The sequence below is a fragment of the Schistocerca cancellata genome, chromosome 6 (assembly GCF_023864275.1).
Source record: "Schistocerca cancellata isolate TAMUIC-IGC-003103 chromosome 6, iqSchCanc2.1, whole genome shotgun sequence".
Lineage (NCBI taxonomy): Eukaryota > Metazoa > Arthropoda > Insecta > Orthoptera > Acrididae > Schistocerca > Schistocerca cancellata.
The window spans coordinates 471,254,403-471,272,462 of NC_064631.1; the positions used below are offsets into that span (position 1 = coordinate 471,254,403).

The 18,060-nt window shown below is 42.3% G+C and overlaps 1 protein-coding gene across 1 annotated transcript in view; it reads left to right on the forward strand.

The window, feature by feature from the left end:
* Positions 1-17,487, forward strand: part of LOC126088387 (protein escargot-like) — a 51,132-nt gene extending 33,645 nt beyond the window's left edge. Inside the window, exons 4-5 of the mRNA XM_049906526.1 lie at positions 4,452-4,574; positions 17,266-17,487. Coding sequence (XP_049762483.1) covers positions 4,452-4,574; positions 17,266-17,487 — 345 coding nt within the window. The remainder of the gene's footprint in view (positions 1-4,451; positions 4,575-17,265) is intronic.
* Positions 17,488-18,060: the final 573 nt, after the last annotated feature.

Below are 18,060 nucleotides of genomic sequence, written 5' to 3' on the forward strand. Positions count from 1 at the left end.
TCTGCCTGCCTCATCAATGTGATGTGTGTAGGCAAGGCGTTCGTTTAGATATAAACCTAGATACATCGGCACTACGTTTTGTATAGTTGTTGTGTCACGTAATATTATTTTTGGATTGCTAGGCAGGTTACCTTCCAGCAAAGAGTAAGTTTCCCACTGAGGCACAGGTCTGAGTTTAATGCGTTGACATCGCCCTCGGATTCCATGAGTCGCAACATTACACCTATCTTACCACACTTCTTCTCGAGTCTTCACGCACAATTAATATAATGTAATCTGCCAATATTTCCAGCTCACTTATGCTTCCATTCTCATGTAACGTATGTAGTATCTTATCCAGGGCTACAACCCAAAGCTTTGGACCACATATTGACCCCCGGGGATAGCCTTTCGTGAAGACCTATCTTCTGTTAAGTTCTGCGGACATTAAGAATTTTTTTCTATCCTCGCAATATTCTCTTAAATATTACTCTTCTATCCCCGTTGACACTCACAGGCGACTAAAGAACGAAGACCACGAAAGCCTATCGAAATCGCCAGTAATAATTCTCACCATTGTGAGATGGGTGCCGTCGCAGGCGACATCAGCTTATTTATTACATCTCCCCTAATTACATAATGGTTCAAATGGCTGTAAGCAGTAGGGGACTTAACATCTGAACCGCTCGACCACAGCGGCCGGCTATCAACGTAATGCTCAAATGTGTGTGAAATCTTATGAGACTTAACGGCTAAGGTCATCAGTCCCTAAGCTTACACACTACTTAACCTAAATTATCCTAAGGACAAACACACACACCCGTGCCCGAAGGAGGACTCGAACCTCCGCCGGGACCAACCGCACAGTACATGACTGCAGCACCTCAGACCGCTCGGCTAATCCCGCGCGGCTAAATACGTAATGGTGAGGGCTCATACTGCGCAGTATTCTATGGTCTGGCAGTCTTTTGTATAATGATTTCTTGAACATATTACCCAGAACGTACTGAGGCAACTATGCCTGTAGGACTGGGGGTATCATTGGCTCCTTGTCCTGCCCTCTTCAGATAATTACGACCTCAGCTTTCTTCTTAAACGCAGGCAGCCGTCCTCATAGGAAATGCACGCTATATGGTTCATTCAGGAAGATTTCTGTCGAATAAAACAAGATCGTATAATTCTTCAAGGCATTGCCTCTGGTCCTAGAGCAAGTTTAGTTTTTTTCTATAATCATCATCTAACTTTGAAACTTCCTGGCAGATTAAAACTGTGTGCCCGACCGAGGCTCGAACTCGGGACCTTTGCCTTTCGCGGGCATGTGCTCTACCATCTGAGCTACCGAAGCACGACTCATCATTTAACTTTGTTCAAAATAGATTGTAAACCGAAAAACCACGGCGCGCCACGAAGGAATTATCCGAATGGGACAGAAATCGGTAGGTCTGACGTACAAGTGAAGAAAAACAAGTGATTACAGTTTCTGTAAAATTGGATGATTTATTTAAGAGTAAGAGCTTCACAAATTGAGCAAGTCCTTAACGCATTGGTCCACCTCTGGCGCTTATGCAAGTAGTTATTCGGCTTGGTGTTGATTTACAGAGTTGTGGATTGTCCTCCTGAGGTACATCGTGCCAAATTCTGTCCAACTGGCACGTTAGATGGTGAGAATCCCGTGATAGTTGAAGTACTTTGCCCATAATACTCCAACGTTCAACGGTGATGATCGCACTGCGATCTGTCGTTTTCGATCCCCAGAAGGCGTGGGGAAAGGGGTGGTTTCATTTATGCCCTGAGGCCTTTAAGTGTCGATTTTTAGCAGTGGTGTGTCTGAAATGTTTTCCTCGGCCAACTATAAGATTTCAAGGCTGGGTGTCGCGATTCTGACCTCCATTGCAGAGACGTCAAAAGATGGGGTGAAAGGTGGGTAAGAGGGGATGTGGCAACCTTCTCATCATGTGACACGTTCACGGCGGCGTTTTGGAGAATTATGGTGAAATTTGTTGCCAATGTGGCATCAAATGGTTCAAATGGCTCTGAGCACTATGGGACTTAACATCTAAGGTCACCAGTCCCCTAGAACTTAGAACCACTTAAACCTAACTAACCTAAGGACAGCACACACATCCATGTCCGAGGCAGGATTCGAACCTGCGACCGTAGCGGTCACGTGGTTTCAGACTGAAGCGCCTAGAACCACTCGGCCACACCGGTCGGCCAATGAGGCATCAGTAATCCACCTTACAACACAGGTGAACATCTGAGCTGCGGCCTTTTTTTCACATGTGTCGACACTTTGCTGTCTGAAGCGTAACCGCCCCCAAGGGTGACGTCGCAAGGCGCCGCACTTTTACACCATTACAGGGGAATGTAGCTTTGAGCGAAATTTCCAACTTCAGTGGCGCAATGTGGTTTAGAAAAAGTGATCCTTTAATTCTCTTGCGCAGTTTGGGTACCATATGGGTACCCAGTTTTATAGGAATGATGTTCAGACTGAGCGCTGCGCATTTTGCGTTGTTAATGGTGTTAGCGTCATGAGTTGCCGTTAGGCGTCTGTACTGATACGGCGGCCTAGGACTGAAGCGCAAGTATGAGTGTGCATTACGGTTGTTGACAGCCAACGTGAGTCTGGACAATATGAGCCGGGCTTTGCTCGTAAAGCTACTTTATCCGAACAACAGAAACAGTAGTGCTGTTCTTCGCAAGTATTGACGCACTGAAGGAACCCGCAGGGGTCCTAATTGCGCACTGTGGTTGAAGAAGATGATTCGGAAGTTAGAATTAGCTGGCGATTTGGGAATTGTTCCTGGAAGAGGATGACGGTCAATTGCGCTACAAATTTTTGAAGAAGTTTGTTTTGCAATGGCTGAAAATGCAACACAAAACGTGCGATATTCAAACAGTGCGCGACCTCTGTCACGATAGCTGAACACTGCATGGTCCACCGGTCGAAGAATGTTGCGAACAATTGTGAAGTGGGGTCCGTACAAATTTCCAGCTTGTCGTGGATGCAGATGGTCGTCACATTGAGGAATACTTGTGACCTGGAACGTAAACATGGTACGCAATTAACAAATGTTACCCTGAAACTTCCTGGCAGATTAAAACTGTGTGCCCGACCGAGACTCGAACTCGGGACCTTTGCCTTTCGCGGGCAAGTGCTCTACCAACTGAGCTACCGAAGCACGACTCACACCCGGTACTCACAGCTTTACTTCTGCCAGTACCTCGCCTCCTACCTTCCAAACTTTACAGAAGCTCTCCTGCGAACCTTGCAGAACTAGCACTCCTGAAAGAGCACTTGCCCGCGAAAGGCAAAGGTCCCGAGTTCGAGTCTCGGTCGGGCACACAGTTTTAATCTGCCAGGAAGTTTCATATCAGCGCACACTCCGCTGCAGAGTGAAAATCTCATTCTGGAAACATCCCCTAGGCTGTGGCTAAGCCATGTCTCCGCAATATCCTTTCTTTCAGGAGTGCTAGTTCTGCAAGGTTCGCAGGAGAGCTTCTGTAAAGTTTGGAAGGTAGGAAGCGAGGTACCGGCAGAAGTAAAGCTGTGAGTACCGGGCGTGAGTCGTGCTTCGGTAGCTCAGTTGGTAGAGCACTTGCCCGCGAAAGGCAATGGTCCCGAGTTCGAGTCTCGGTCGGGCACACAGTTTTAATCTGCCAGGAAGTTTCATATCAGCGCACACTCCGCTGCACAGTGAAAATCTCATTCTGGAAATGTTACCCTCTTAGGTGGAAATTAAAATCTTTGTCTCTCAATAGCGAATTCGTTACTTCTCTTCCGCATGACCTTACAAATATTTCCACAAAGTTGCATTTCCCTATAATCACTCGTTTTTTCATGGGGACCCTCTCAATTTTCAGAATACGCTACAAGTTTGTTCAAAGAGAGGGCTTTCATTTTACTGGGAATTTTGTGTGATGACGTTGAAATGTTATGATTAATTTACCAATATGCAGTGCAATGAATGTTACGTGGTGGACAGAAATATTTACTCCATGTAAAATATGTTTGCTCTTTGACTTTAAACATTTACAGCAGGATGAGTTTCGTACAGTACATAGTCAGATGAACACACTGGGCCACAGATAGAGTTTTAAACACTTATCCGTTGTGCATCATCGGGGATGCTGGGTATTAGGCTCCCGTTTGATGAACGTTTCACCTGAGCCACAATCATTTTATTGATGGAACGCTCAGGAACTGGAGGTTCGAACCATCATTAGTTAAATCCCAGTGTTGGCAGCTCCATTTAACAAGATCACAGAATTTTTTGTCAACAGCTGCAATGCTGTACTGAAACTTTTATTGATACTCGTAGGAACTTCATAGGCAATTAATTTCTTCACCGCAAAAGTCTCGTGTAGAGCTGAAAATGAACAACACTGTCCTTATCACCTTGTCGTTTATCACCTATAGCCTAGACTGCTGTTTATAAGTCAGTACTAATATTTCATTTAAATTTGTGCAGATACAACAACATATAACAGCTAGTTTTCCAGTTATACCTGGAGTTCATGGTGGGCCACCACTTTGCTGCACAAACGAACAAGAAATTACATATTTCATTCATGAAACTATATCCACTGTTCCAGTAATATCCATTTCAGTTGCGAATCACCGGTATGATGTACAGGTGATAAAAAAACTACGAATACAAAATTTTAGTGTTTAAGGAGACTAAAAAACAATTCCATTACGTTTCCCCGTTAGGGGGTTCATGAATGTTTTAGACGCCAGTCACGTTCAGAAACGGTGATCAGACTACCGTGCGACAATTATTGTTCCAGAAACCGGCCGCTGTGACCGAGCGGTTCTAGGCGCTTCAGTCAGGAAACACGCGGCTGCTACGGTCGCAGGTTCGAATCCTGCCTCGGGCATGGATGTGTGTGATGTCCTTAGGTTAGTTAGGTTTACGTAGTTCTAAGTCTAGGGTACTTACGACCTCAGATTTAAATCCCATAGTGCTCAGAGCAACTTGAACCACTTGAAGAGAGAGAGAGAGAGAGAGAGAGAGAGAGAGAGAGAGAGAGAGAGAGTGCGAAAGTAAGCCAAGTTTCTCACTTGGCACCAAACTGATATGAAAACAAGTGAACATCAACAGTGACTGGACACACAGCAGCAGTATAAACACTGTGTTTTGCGAAGTGAGAAAGCGTAACTAGCGAGTGAAATTCCACAAAAACATGTATTGTGTTTGTGTGTGCATTTTCACAACAGAAGAAAGGCAGATGACAACGGATGTTTCTAAACTAACTGCAAGTAACCGCAAACTGTAGCAGCAAATTTTTTTCATGCAACAAAATTTCGCTTATCGGTGAAGTGATTTGTCAATTCTGCATCCAAACTCACAGTAATATAATTTAATGGCAGATGACAAGCTGCCAATATAGTTACAGTAATGAAAAGGGGATCCTACGGAACCCGCAATATAGAAAAATGTAGGTAATAAGGACAGACAAAAAGTGTTTTTAGGCCTAATTACATTAGAATTATTGTTAGTTAAAATACGTTTACGTTTTACAAAATTGAATAAAAGTACACACTGATGATGGCAAAAATATAATGAATTATGTTTGGGCTTTTATATTAAAAAACAGTCGTTTCCGTTATAGTCACACCCGAAATACTATAAATTTTATCTGCTAACATGACGGCTGACAGAGCTTTAAATAATGACTAATAAAAGAACTCTACTGGTATCGGAAATTGATGTGCCTTTGAGTCAGTAGCTTCTGAAAGAGTACGTCTGGCATGCAGAATTGTAGGGAAGTGGTACTTAGACCACCTGAAATTCAGTGAAAAGGAAATTAGAAGCATTAGAGGTGTTATACTATTGAACGATTTGAAAATTAAATGAATGTGTTAAGTACGAGTTGGAGAAATAATGAAAAAGGAAAGGTGAGGAAAGAAGTCTGTGGATGAACCTAATCATACGGTACAAGTTTGTGCGTCATTTGCTACGGCTTCCATGAATATTTAACTTGGCGGTGGAATGGGCAATAGGAGGGAAAAATAGGAGAGGCAGACCAATAATTCAGTATTTTTGATACGTGATTCCTTAGTCGTACCACAGTTGCACAGCGTATCTTAAATACCATAAAAGAGGAAGCGGGATGGAATCACGACAGGTAGTCACACTTTATAGCTAAGACACTTTATTGGCATTACGCCTTAAAAAAATAATTTGAGAATTACAAATTGTGGACGAGCCACTAGATAAAACTTTGCAAATACAATTAGAAACCCAACGTACTCAGTACTCTAAAAAACAATTCAAAGTTAAGAAAAGGGGTTACTGACAAACTTGAGAACTTCAAACTCCAATATATGACTTCCCTCAAAATAGACATAATGAAACAATTACAGGTAAAGGGTGACTTAATAACAGTTGAGCACTAGTGCCAAACTAAGATGCATTACATAACATGATAGAATCACTTAATTAAAAAAACTACAACAGAGACACTGATCTTAAAAAAAATGTTTACTTAATCAGACGTGTTAGTAAAAATTACTAGAAAAAGCTGCACAAGGAACTCAGTAGATGCTATGCAGTTTAAGGTTAGCCGGTTGACAGTCCGTAATATTTAAGAAACACGTTACATACAAAATATGTATGTACCAGCTTAGCCCACCTTGGCGGAAGGAAGATAAATACTAAACTTTGGAAGGGGAAATGTGACCAACTTCGGTAGTGGCCAGGTTCTTAAACACTGCCAGGCCTAGACTTTGGATGACATTTCACTCCCCGCGCCAAGGCGCTGGCACAATTAAAAGTTTCTGCCCGAATCACAAAGACATTCCAATAACTCTGAAACATAGGAACACTGGGCAGAACCTTTGACTCACTTACACATGGACAACTGTAGTAATAGAGGACAGGCTTTAAAAACAGCAACATAAAATCATTTGATTGCAAGAGACACAAAAATCTTCTGAGAAAATTTTCAAATAACGGCCACCATTTAACTAGGCCAAGAAAGTCTCCCATAATAATAATAAAGTTCAAAATCTCTGAGTGCGTCGATGAACAAACAATTACGACGACTTACTCCACATCAGGTACACAATACGAGGGAGCGGGTTCCACAGTTCACCTCTTCCCTTCAGATTTTGTTCCCAGCGAAGTCACAGAACTTGTATCTCCAAGCTGCCCATGTCGGCAAAACGCCCGACCAATTTCACACCACAACGTGTAACGGCCATCACACTCTTTCAGCAGCCACTGACACTCGTCTCCCGCGTCGAAGGCTAACAACCATCTCGCTTTGCCTGTGAAGCCGCAAGATAAGACACGCGAAGAGCAAATTTAGCGTACCTCAACCACAGTCGATCTCATTGATACATGAACAAAATAAGACTGGCTCCAGCTCGCCACGCCTCAGTTATAATAGATGATGCAGAATGTTGCATGTGACTGTTACGTAGAGATGAAAAATTAGCACAAAACAGGAAGATGAAGCACAACATCGAAATAGTCGGAAGAATACCAACTTTAAAATGCAGTAGGATCGGTCTTTACGGTAAATGAAATGTGTATTGGAATTTTATTTAATAATCCATACCGTCCGTTTTTTCTGCCTACGGATTGTTAGTGCGTCTGGCAGTGAAGAGATAATTTCTCTGAAGCACGTGTAACGTTGCGGCAACAGGTCGTAAAGTTAGACAGACTTCTCGGCGAGTGGCCAACTCCTCGCTTCCATCTCCGTGCCTGGTTTCTTACTTTGTGGACTAAGTTTAGCCCAAGGGGAGGAGGGTCTCTCGCTAACAGCCCCTTCAGACTGCGGGGAAGGCGATGGCAGGAATAGAGCGCCACCCTGCACCCTGCAACCCCGGCCTGCTCTCACCGGCCTCAACGATCGCCTCACGGTTAAGGCCGAAACTTAAAAAAGATTTCTTACATGCAGCCTACGACAGCGAAGCCGAGAGCTGCACATCCCATACTGGGCCACATATTTGTTCGGCATTGTGTTTGTTGGCTTCGCTGCCATCGATCATACATCTGCTAACTGTACTGGCTTTACTGAATAAACGATCCTGTCACTGTAGATTCGAGGCGTTAGAAACGGCAGTTTCTCTGACTTGTGCCACTCCTTAATTGAGAATTTTCTCTCATGTTAAGCCGCAATTTAGTAACTGTAACAAAACGCTCCTAAACATACTCCGTAAGTAGTCCGTGCGAGGAACGCTGACGGACTCTACAGTTACCTGTGGTTCATCTTTTTCACGCTTAGAGGACGCAATTTTGCATTCAACTTGAATGTACTACCCAGTGCAACTTTTTTACGCTTTTATTAAATGTAAAAATTATTTTAACCCTTTGGATCTACATATACTCCATACTCCTCGAACCATGTAAGAGCGTGTGATGCAAGGTATATCTGGTAACGCTAACTGATCCCCTCTTCCTCTTCCATTGGGAAATGGCGCGTAGGAAAAAATGATTGTCGGTAAGTCATTTCGCGAGATATACGTGTGAGGAAGTAATATGTTGCCCTACTCTACCCACAAAGCACTATCTCGAAATTTCAATAGTAAACCTCTCCGTGATGCCCATCGCCTCTATTGTATCTCTGCCATTCGAGTTTGTTTAGTTTCTTTGTTAATCCTCACGCGCCGGGTAAACGATGCCGTGACGAAACGCGGCGCTCTCCGCTGGATCTTCTCTGCCTCTTCGATTAGTCCTACCTGGTAAAGATTCCAGAGAGATGAAGAATATTCAAGAATCGGCCGAACAATGGACTTGTAAGCCACTCCCTTCGTGAATGAGTTATATTTCCTTTCGATTTTTCCTATGAATCTCAGTCTGGCATCTGATTTTCCTGCTATTTGTGTTATGTGGTCGCTCTAGATAGCTACTCCTAGATATTTTACGGCACATACTGCTTCTAGCAGTTTGTCATCAACAGTGGTTGTGCAGTAGTGGATATCTTTTCCTATGTATGTGCAGTACGCTGCGTTTATTTACGTTCAGAGTCAACAGCCAGAGCCTGCACCATTCATCAGTACTCTGTAGGACATTCTGGAAGTCGATACTGTCTTCTGGCTTACTGCTTTCTTATAGACAACAGTATCGTCTGTAAACAGTCTTCAGGAGCTTCCGACGATTTATACTATACCATTTATATACATTGTAAACAATAACTGTCCCACCAAACTTCCTTAGGTTACTCTAGATATTACCTCTACATCTGTCGATATTGTTACGTTAAGAGCGAAGTGTTGAGTCCTGTCTGCAAGGCAGTCTTGAAGCCAGTAACAAATCCGGTCCGATACTCGGTAAGATCGTATTTTTCCACTAAATGGCAGTCCGCGATGGTGTCAAACACCTTCCTGAAGTCCCGGATCATGGCATGGGCGCCGATATGTACAGTTATATGGATCTCGTGTAGGAACTGAGCGAAATGAGTTTCGCAAGATATCTGTTTATGGAATCCATGTTGATTTTTATAGAGGCAATTCTTGAGTATAAAATATGTTCTATAATTTTACAGCAGATCGACGTCAACAATATAGCTTTATAATTATGACCATCTGTCCTACGACCCTTCTTGAAAGCGGGAATGACCTGTGCTTTTTTTCCAGTCGCTAGGTACCCTTCTTTGCTCCAGCGAACTACGATAAACTGCTGCTACAAGGAGATCAAGTTCTTTCGCATAATCTTTGTAGTCATTCAATAATTAAAGAGACAAATTGGTCTGGGAAAAAGACTATTAGCCGTGCAAGTTTGGTACTTTTCTGGCTTTAATTTGGCATCACTGGGATGAACCCTGATCAGCTGATGTTTATAACTTCAAAAATACATTTCAAGATGTCGAGTCCTCTTGAAACGTCCACATTAGTTAAACAACGTTCTGTTTTTTTTTTCCTGAAAGCGAGAAACCAGTGTAAATATACTGTAGAATGTCTTAAGTCTATGGTGAAGATTGTACGAATCGTGCAAATTTTTACGAGTAGAGCAGTTCGAAAATGGTCGCGACTCAGTGACTGGCAAATACCGTTCCGACCGACCAGTTGCAGTTTCAGTTCCCTCACTTGAAAGTCGAAATGATGACATTATTCGTGCTGACCGCCTTGTGACTGTGGAAATGATAGTTCATAAGGTTCAGGTTAGTACTGGTACAGTTCATAACATTATCTGTAACAAGCTGAAGTACCGCAAAACATGCAAGATAGTTCCTAAAGGAGTTGACGCGGCCACACAAGGAAACAAGGTTAAGACTGTGCACAGAGCTAAACGAACGTTATAAAAGAGAAGGTGAGTACTTCCACAACAAAATTTCTTACTTGTGATGAAACTTGGGTTCACTATTATGAGCCAGAATCTAAAAGACAAATCATGGAGTGGAAGCACACCAGCTCACCTGTCAAGAAAAAACTCAAAATCCAAGCAGTCACAAGAAAAGACATATTGACGGTGTTGTGGGATACTGAAGGTCCAGTTTTTTGTGATTATCTTGAAGAGCAGCGTATAATAAACAGCCAATACTACTGGGATTTGCTTTTTAAACAAGGTAAAGTCAGCCATGAGAGAGAGTCGTCGCGGATCTCAGAGGAGAGGTGTGATTCTACAGTAAGACAACGCACGTCCTCATATTGCTCAACTAACCCGTGAAACCATCGACAAAATGGGCTGGGAAGTACTGCCTCATCCCTCTTACGACCCTGATTTAGCGCCTAGTGATTTCCATTTGTTTGGTGCACTGAAGGAGGCATTACGTGGCAAGAGGTTCCAGGACAACGAGGACGTGAAAAGGTTTGTGGGAAATAGGTTCAAACAGCAAGGTAAAAAGCTCTTTGCTGCCGGAATAAAAAATCTTGTAGCCCGTTGGAACAAGTGCGTAAATGTTCAAGGGGATTATGTTGAAAAGTAGAAAAAGTATTGTTTCATAAAAATAAGCGCTTTTTTCTCCAGACCAATTGACCTCTCTAATTATTGAATGACCCTCGTAATTTGGAGGTTTAGAATTTGTTAGGACGTAAATCCTCTTAAGCATGTCATAATTTTAATGTACAGAATTGTATAGTTTCGTACCCCCGTTTTTCTCACAGTGTCATTCAGCACGTAACTTTCAAATCTACGTTACTTGTACTTTTGTTATCCTTTGAGGTTGCTCCTCTGCAGTACAATGTACGTTTTATACACTGTCTATACCTAGACTGTACAAGTGCAAGCTTTGTTTTTTATCTTCTATTATATACAATATTTATGTATCTCTCATATTTGGGGCAGTTTTCAGAACCACTTGACAATAGTCAGATTAATGTACAGGCTGAAACCAATAGCTTGCTCAATAAACTTCTCAAAACCACCTGGAGTGATTTTCTTTAAATAGTTTATTTAGTTAATTCGTAGCATTATAATTTTTAAAATTAGGATATTACTTTTCTCTAAGATGTAGCAGATGTATTTAACCCAACTGTGTACAAATCAGTGTAAATAAAATTTCTATCAACTTTAGAATGTAGAATGGGTTCTAGAAACTTTCAAAGTTTTAAGAGTGAATGCAACATACTATACACATTCGGCTGCGTTCAGGTGAGTGTTCTGATGGCGAATTGTTCATTTAAATGTGTTATTCAAACGAGTGGCCATTTTCCTGAATGCACAACTAAACGCGCGTTCGAAACAGCTTGAACGAGATGGGAAGTAGTTGGTGCACGGAGCGACAGAATTCCTGGATGCGCTGTTTGAAGTCACTTGGGGTTGGTGCTTCGGTGCCATAAACAGGCTTATATTTAGGTACTTCTCACAAACAGAAATCTACTAATGTTAAATCGAGTGACCGAGCAGGCCATTCTTGAGAGCTACGACGTCCTTCAAACAGCTCGTTGAGGAATCGCGTAGCTCCTTGTATCTAAACTAATCTTCCTTTCACTTACTATTTTGTAAGTTACAGAGACTAGGAAGGCAGCGGTATTAAAGTCGAAAATTGTTTTCAGTCACGATTGTCCATGGGCAAATTTTATGCGATAAAATTTCTTACAATATTCATTCAGATCTCGAATACTTCCAGTTAGATTCAGTGACAAACCGCTAATTATTTAAGTACAAAAATAGATTTGTTTCGTTACGTACGTGTAAGCGTAGTATAGTTACATGATTTGTTAAAACGATTAATAAATCTCATTTAGTGTCATCTATGTAAAGCGGATAGCTGTGAGGAACAGTGTGCAGGATATTAAGTGGAATGAGCACAGTATGTCATTCAACTGATAAATAATGTAGTTGCCGACTGGAGATTTCGGTTATAAAATAGTTGTGCACGTTGTATCGAAATACTGCTCAAGTTTGTGAATCCATGTAAGATATACCAGGAGCGGGAATAGAGCAGATGGAAAGAACGGCAGCAAGAATTGTCACTTTTTTTATTGGTTTATCGGTTTGTTTGAAGCTAAATGTCAGCTACAGTTTACCCTGTCGACATCTGGGTCATTAAAGAAGGAATCCTACCCTTCTTGGACATTGACTTGGGCAACATTTTTCATGCAAGGGTGCCAATATTCGTCCACATTTATGTAAAGAATTGAGGGATGTGAACATAATCAAATATTTCCTTAATGTGTGACCATTGTAAGTTTGTTCGACAGAAATATTGAAAATATTGTACATCTGAAATGTTAAGTAAGGCGACCAATATTTTGGGAATGTTTGTTTTGAAAAAGAATTCAAGGAGGAAAGCAACAAGTATTTTTAATACCTTTCATATCACTTTCACAGAATCAACTAAGAGAACCTAAACTGGCATATCGCAGTGAACAATATAAGGAATCTTTCCTCGGTTCATATCTGTATGGAGAGATAGGAAATTTATATTTATTTATTTAGTCATTATATGTGTGTGATTTAAGACCATAGTGAATAGCATAACACATCAAGACCTTATATAAAAATTACTAAATTTCATAATTAATACAACAAAATACTGTAATTTTTTTGAAAACCGTAATCGAGTGCAGTAAGACATTAACAGGAAGCTAGATCACGGAAACAATCAGTTATTCTCTTTAGATGAAAACTTTTTCGCACTTTTTAATAAATATAAGTGAATTATTATTATCATGACAGAAAAGCCACCAAACTAGGTACTCAGATATGAATAGTACTGTGATGTTAGCTTTCATTCAGCTACTTGCATTCGTCTAAATAAAGCGACAGATAGTAAAATATAAAATACCCTCTGACACGCACATTAAATCGGTTTATGGGGTATTGCGTTTTTAGACAGCGTAGACTGAGCTGATGTATCGGTAGGAAAAACGAATCTAAGCAAGGAGAGATGGATGTAAATAAAATTCATTTTGGCATTAGGGCGGGCCATTCTATAAACAATATACGACCTACAATACTAATAGGCAACGCAAAATATGTCACTGTTGTTAGACGATTACAGTTAAGATGCTTCAGCAGCTCTGTCGTATGCTCCTCCCACTTGAATTTTAAGTTTTAATGTCCAGATTTGTCACTGTCAACCTCTTCTATCTATCTGTCCTTATATTTTAGAGATGTACTGGAAGAGAACAGCACGTAGGTATGTCTTTGATAGTTTAGTGATAAAGAATTGGCTGCGAACCATTTATTAATGTCTACGAAAATTTAATTGACTGAGATTTCTAAAACTGTGCTTCATTAGCTCTTTATTGCAATATTTGTATCATCTGCACACAAAACGAACTGTCATCTGGTATTGTTACTAGTAAAGGTCGTTAATACACACAAGAAAACGTCAGGGCACTATGATGGAACCTTATGGGACACCACATGTTATTAGGTTTCCGCTAAATTCCAAATGTCCCGACAACAATAGTGCTGCTTGGGTTAGTAATTGACATTGCAGTGATAAGTTAGGTAGTGTGAGATGTGTTGGAAGTACTGTAAAGTTTTCATATTTTTCCTGCCGTTGTAAATAATTCACGTTCACTGTACTGCGGCAAAGATGAATGAGCACGCCGCAAGAGAACTGAATAATATCCTTGACTATGTGTTTAAGTTTATCTGTGGTTCGCTTACTCTCTCCTCTTTGTTGTGTAGCGCTGGGGCATTCTTCTTTAGGCATACTAGCGAGCAGTTGTGTTTCTTTGAAAAGGCAATTTGATATTTGTGAATCTGAGAGATAGTATCTGTAATACTATATTACGGAAATGAAAGCTTATTTCCAAACGTATCTTATTAATTCTGTTGACAGCGAAGATTTTTTGGAGGAAATTTTCAAGTTAACCAACTCAAGCACAAAAAGGAAACGTTCGTTTGTCAGAACTATTAACTGAAGGAAATCTTTGTCCCGCAGATAACTAATAACATTCATGATTAGTGTTAATTTGATCTGTTTGTTTTCATTATGTCACAAATAACGCAATTGGTTGCAACGTCTGTAACTTTGTATTGAGAGAATTTCATAATTCTTAGGGTCTTCTTATGTTATACAGTCCTTTTCGACAACAGTCAGATCTCAATTTTTGAAGAACGTCTTTCTTTAAATTGAAACTCTCCTTCATCATTCATAATGAAATTTTGAATATGTCGTGTGTGCATTGCACCTCACGCTACACGAAGCCATAAATTGTTTCTGACAATCAAAAAACAAATGTTGTAGTGATTAGTTTATTCTTTAGCTGCTTCTTCTCCTGATTTCTGTTTGTTTTCAATAGCGTTAGTAGACCAGAGACAAAACAAAATGCTGAGTGTGAGATAAGTTACTTTTATTTCACGACAGATCTCACGTGCATTCAGTGAGAAAACAGTTCGCAGCCAAAATTATCAGGTGGGGTGCTAAGCAACCAAATTAATTGGCAGTGTATAAAATCTCAGATATTTTTCTTCTGAGTAGAATAGTATTTTATTTTTCTGGACATTTCAAGTCAGAAACAGTATTTCACGTCACCCAGTTTTCATAGTGTACCTCAGTACTGACTGAAATAGGTACGCGACCATCAGTACTGGACCGTGGCACAGTGGGAGAGCGTTGTATGGTCTGATGGATCCCTGCAAACCGATACCTTCTCCATCACGCCAGTGGGAGGGTGCGAATCCGTCTTCTTCCAGGGGAGCTGCTCCCTGATACCTCTACTGCAGGACGGAGACGAGCTGGCGGCGTCTCCATTGTCTTCTGGGGAACATTCACGTGGACATCCATGGGTCCAGTGGAGCTCGTGCAAGATAACATGACGGCAAAGGAGTTTCGTACATCCCTTCATGACGATCAAGCATTTTTCATCAAGATTACGCGCCATGTCACAAGGCCAGGAGTGTTATGGAGTGATTCAAGAAAGACAGTGCCGAGTTCCAATAGATCAGCTGGCCTCGCCACATCTGAACCGATCGAACACATCTGGGAAGTGATTGAACGTGGTGTCAGAGCTCATCACCCCCCTAGCCAGAATTTACAGGAGTTAGGTGACTTGTATATGCAGATGTGGTGCCAACTGCCTCGAGAGACCTACCAAGGCCTCATTGCTTCCATGTCATGACGCGTCACCGCTGTTATCCGTGCCATAGAAGGACATACCGGCTATTACAGGGTGGCGCACGAAATGTGTTACCATTTTGTTTTTGAATATAAACTTTATTGTCAATACAATCTGAAAGGAACATATACTACAATGAAGAGCCGTCCATGGAGATTTGTTCTAACTCACTACATGCTCAATATGTCCACCATTTCGTTTCCTAACTTCATTTCAAACGAACACTGAAGTTAGTGATTGCCCTACGGCACACGTCTTCAGTAATTTCACTGCAAGCTTGAAGAATAAGTCTTCTGAGCTCCATTAAATCACGTGGACGTTTCGGGAAAATTTTTTTCTTTAGGTACCCCCAAAGAAAAAAGTCACATGGATTGAGGTCTGGGCTATTGGGGGACCAATTTTGTCCGTCATTGAAGCGACCTGCAAACCTGCGTGAAATGATCTGCATGTCGAAATGCTCGTGTAAAAACTCCAAACGGGGTCCCGGGTTCGATTCCCGGCGGGGTCAGGGATTTTCACCTGCCTCGAGATGACTGGGTGTTTGTGTTGTCCTCATCATTTCATCATCATCCAGGAAAGTGGCGAAATTGGACTGAGCAAAGACTGGGTAATTGTACGGGCGCTGATAACCACGCAGTTGAGCGCCCCACAAACCAAACATCATCATCATCATCAAAAACTCCAACACAGTGTTTGCAGTATGTGGCCTTGCTCCATCTTGCATGAACCACTGCGTGTTGAAGGGCAAGGCAGTAGCAAGAAGCTGTGGAATGAAGATATTGCGAAGCATGCTCAAATAACGCTCGCTGTTCACAGTTTCTTCAAAGAAAAAGGGTCCAATAAGTCCGTGACTGGAAATTACTGCCAACGCTGTAATCCTCGGAGCATAACGTTGTCGTTCATTAAGCACTTGTGTGTTTTCAGTGGCCCAAAAGCGTACATTTTGTTTGCTAACCACACCGTCTAAATGAAAATGCGCCTCGTCTGGAAACCAAACGTTGTTGAGAGTATCTTGCCTATCCTCCGCCCACTGAGCAAACAGTAGTCTCTGCTGCTTGTGTTCTTCAGTGAGCTTCTGTGGACATGTCATCTTGTGCGGGTACATATGGAGGTCACTTTTAAGTATGCGTTGAACGGAGTACGTGGATATTCCCAGTTGCACTGCTGCCTTTCTACACGATTTCCCGGGACTTGTCTGTACAGCAACTCGTACCGCTTCAATATTCTCCGGCGAACAAACAGGCTTAGGCCGAGGTCGCTTCTCTTCCAATACTGTTCCTTCCTGTACAAATTTATCATACAACCTGTGGATGATCTTCTTGCAAGGGACCCATCGTGTGTTAAACTGTTGTCGAAAACGCCTCTGAGCACAACAAGGCTTTTCGTTTCATGAAAAAGTAACACAATTGCCGATCGTTGCTGCTTACTAGTCTCCTAGCGGCAGTATCGTGAATTACACATCATTTCGTAACTCATTTGTTTTTCCAAGCTCTGCTGGTACTGCTGTAGAGATCCCAGCGGGATCTCTAATGTGCATCATAAATTGTGAAAGAAACAATTGATAACACACTTCGTGCGCCACCCTGTAGATAGGTGGTCATATGTTCTGGCTGATCATTGTATTTGCTTGATGTTTAATGACTTCCAAAAACGCCGGTGGTTCAGTCTCGTAAGTCGGTGAGTGTGTGAGACCCTGATCGGTCAGCGGTGAGCTCGGCGGCTGCTTAAGTGTGTGATGTGGGAGGCTCGGCTGAGGATGCGGCGAAAGGCGATCCGGCCTGGCGCCAGTCGCCTCCGCGGCGCCACACGTGAAACAGCTGGCGCCGACCTGCCGGGCCAGCGAGGGCCACAGCCGGCCGGCGTTCAAGGCAACGAGCGGCGGCGGCGGCGGCGACAAGGCTCGCGTCCACACGGCGGGCCTGCCGCAGCGTCCACCATCTGGCCGCGGTACATTCGGGGGGACCGAGAGAAAGCAAATAAATCCCACCCAGGAGTGTCCGTGTGGGTCCAGGTACGACTCAGTGCTGGACTCGAACTGAAATTGGGATACGCATTCCGAAAGCAAACTATCATTCTCATATGTCCCCAGCAAATAAACCTGGGTACGAATAAATTGTACCCCTATGGAACAGTTTATGCTACAAGTATCTCATAAATAAGTGACTTTTGCTTCTTTTGAGAGTAACTAAAGCTGTCCCCAACTTTTCCCACACTCTGTTAAGCCGTCGGCACACGGACCGTGCATCCGAACGTTGAGCGTTGAACGTGCCGAGTTTCTGACTTGATAGCGTGGAATACGAGGCCCACGAGAAAGACAGGCTGCGGCGCGTACGTCACGGCGGTAGTCCTGACCTCGCTCGCTCGCTCAGCTCAGCAGACAAAATGCGTTTCTAAACTTGTTAACTCGCAGCTGGGCGTGTAAGTACTAACGAGAACTGCATCTTCCACTGCAATCTGCTATTATGAAGTCTTACTGATTAACAGTACAACAGCAAAATTTAATTTGACTACTCGACATAGTTGGTATAACGGATTGTTTATAGCATTTAGTCTCTTCTGCTTAACAGTACTCATTACATGCTGGAAGTGGTGCCTTATGCAACTGATAATCA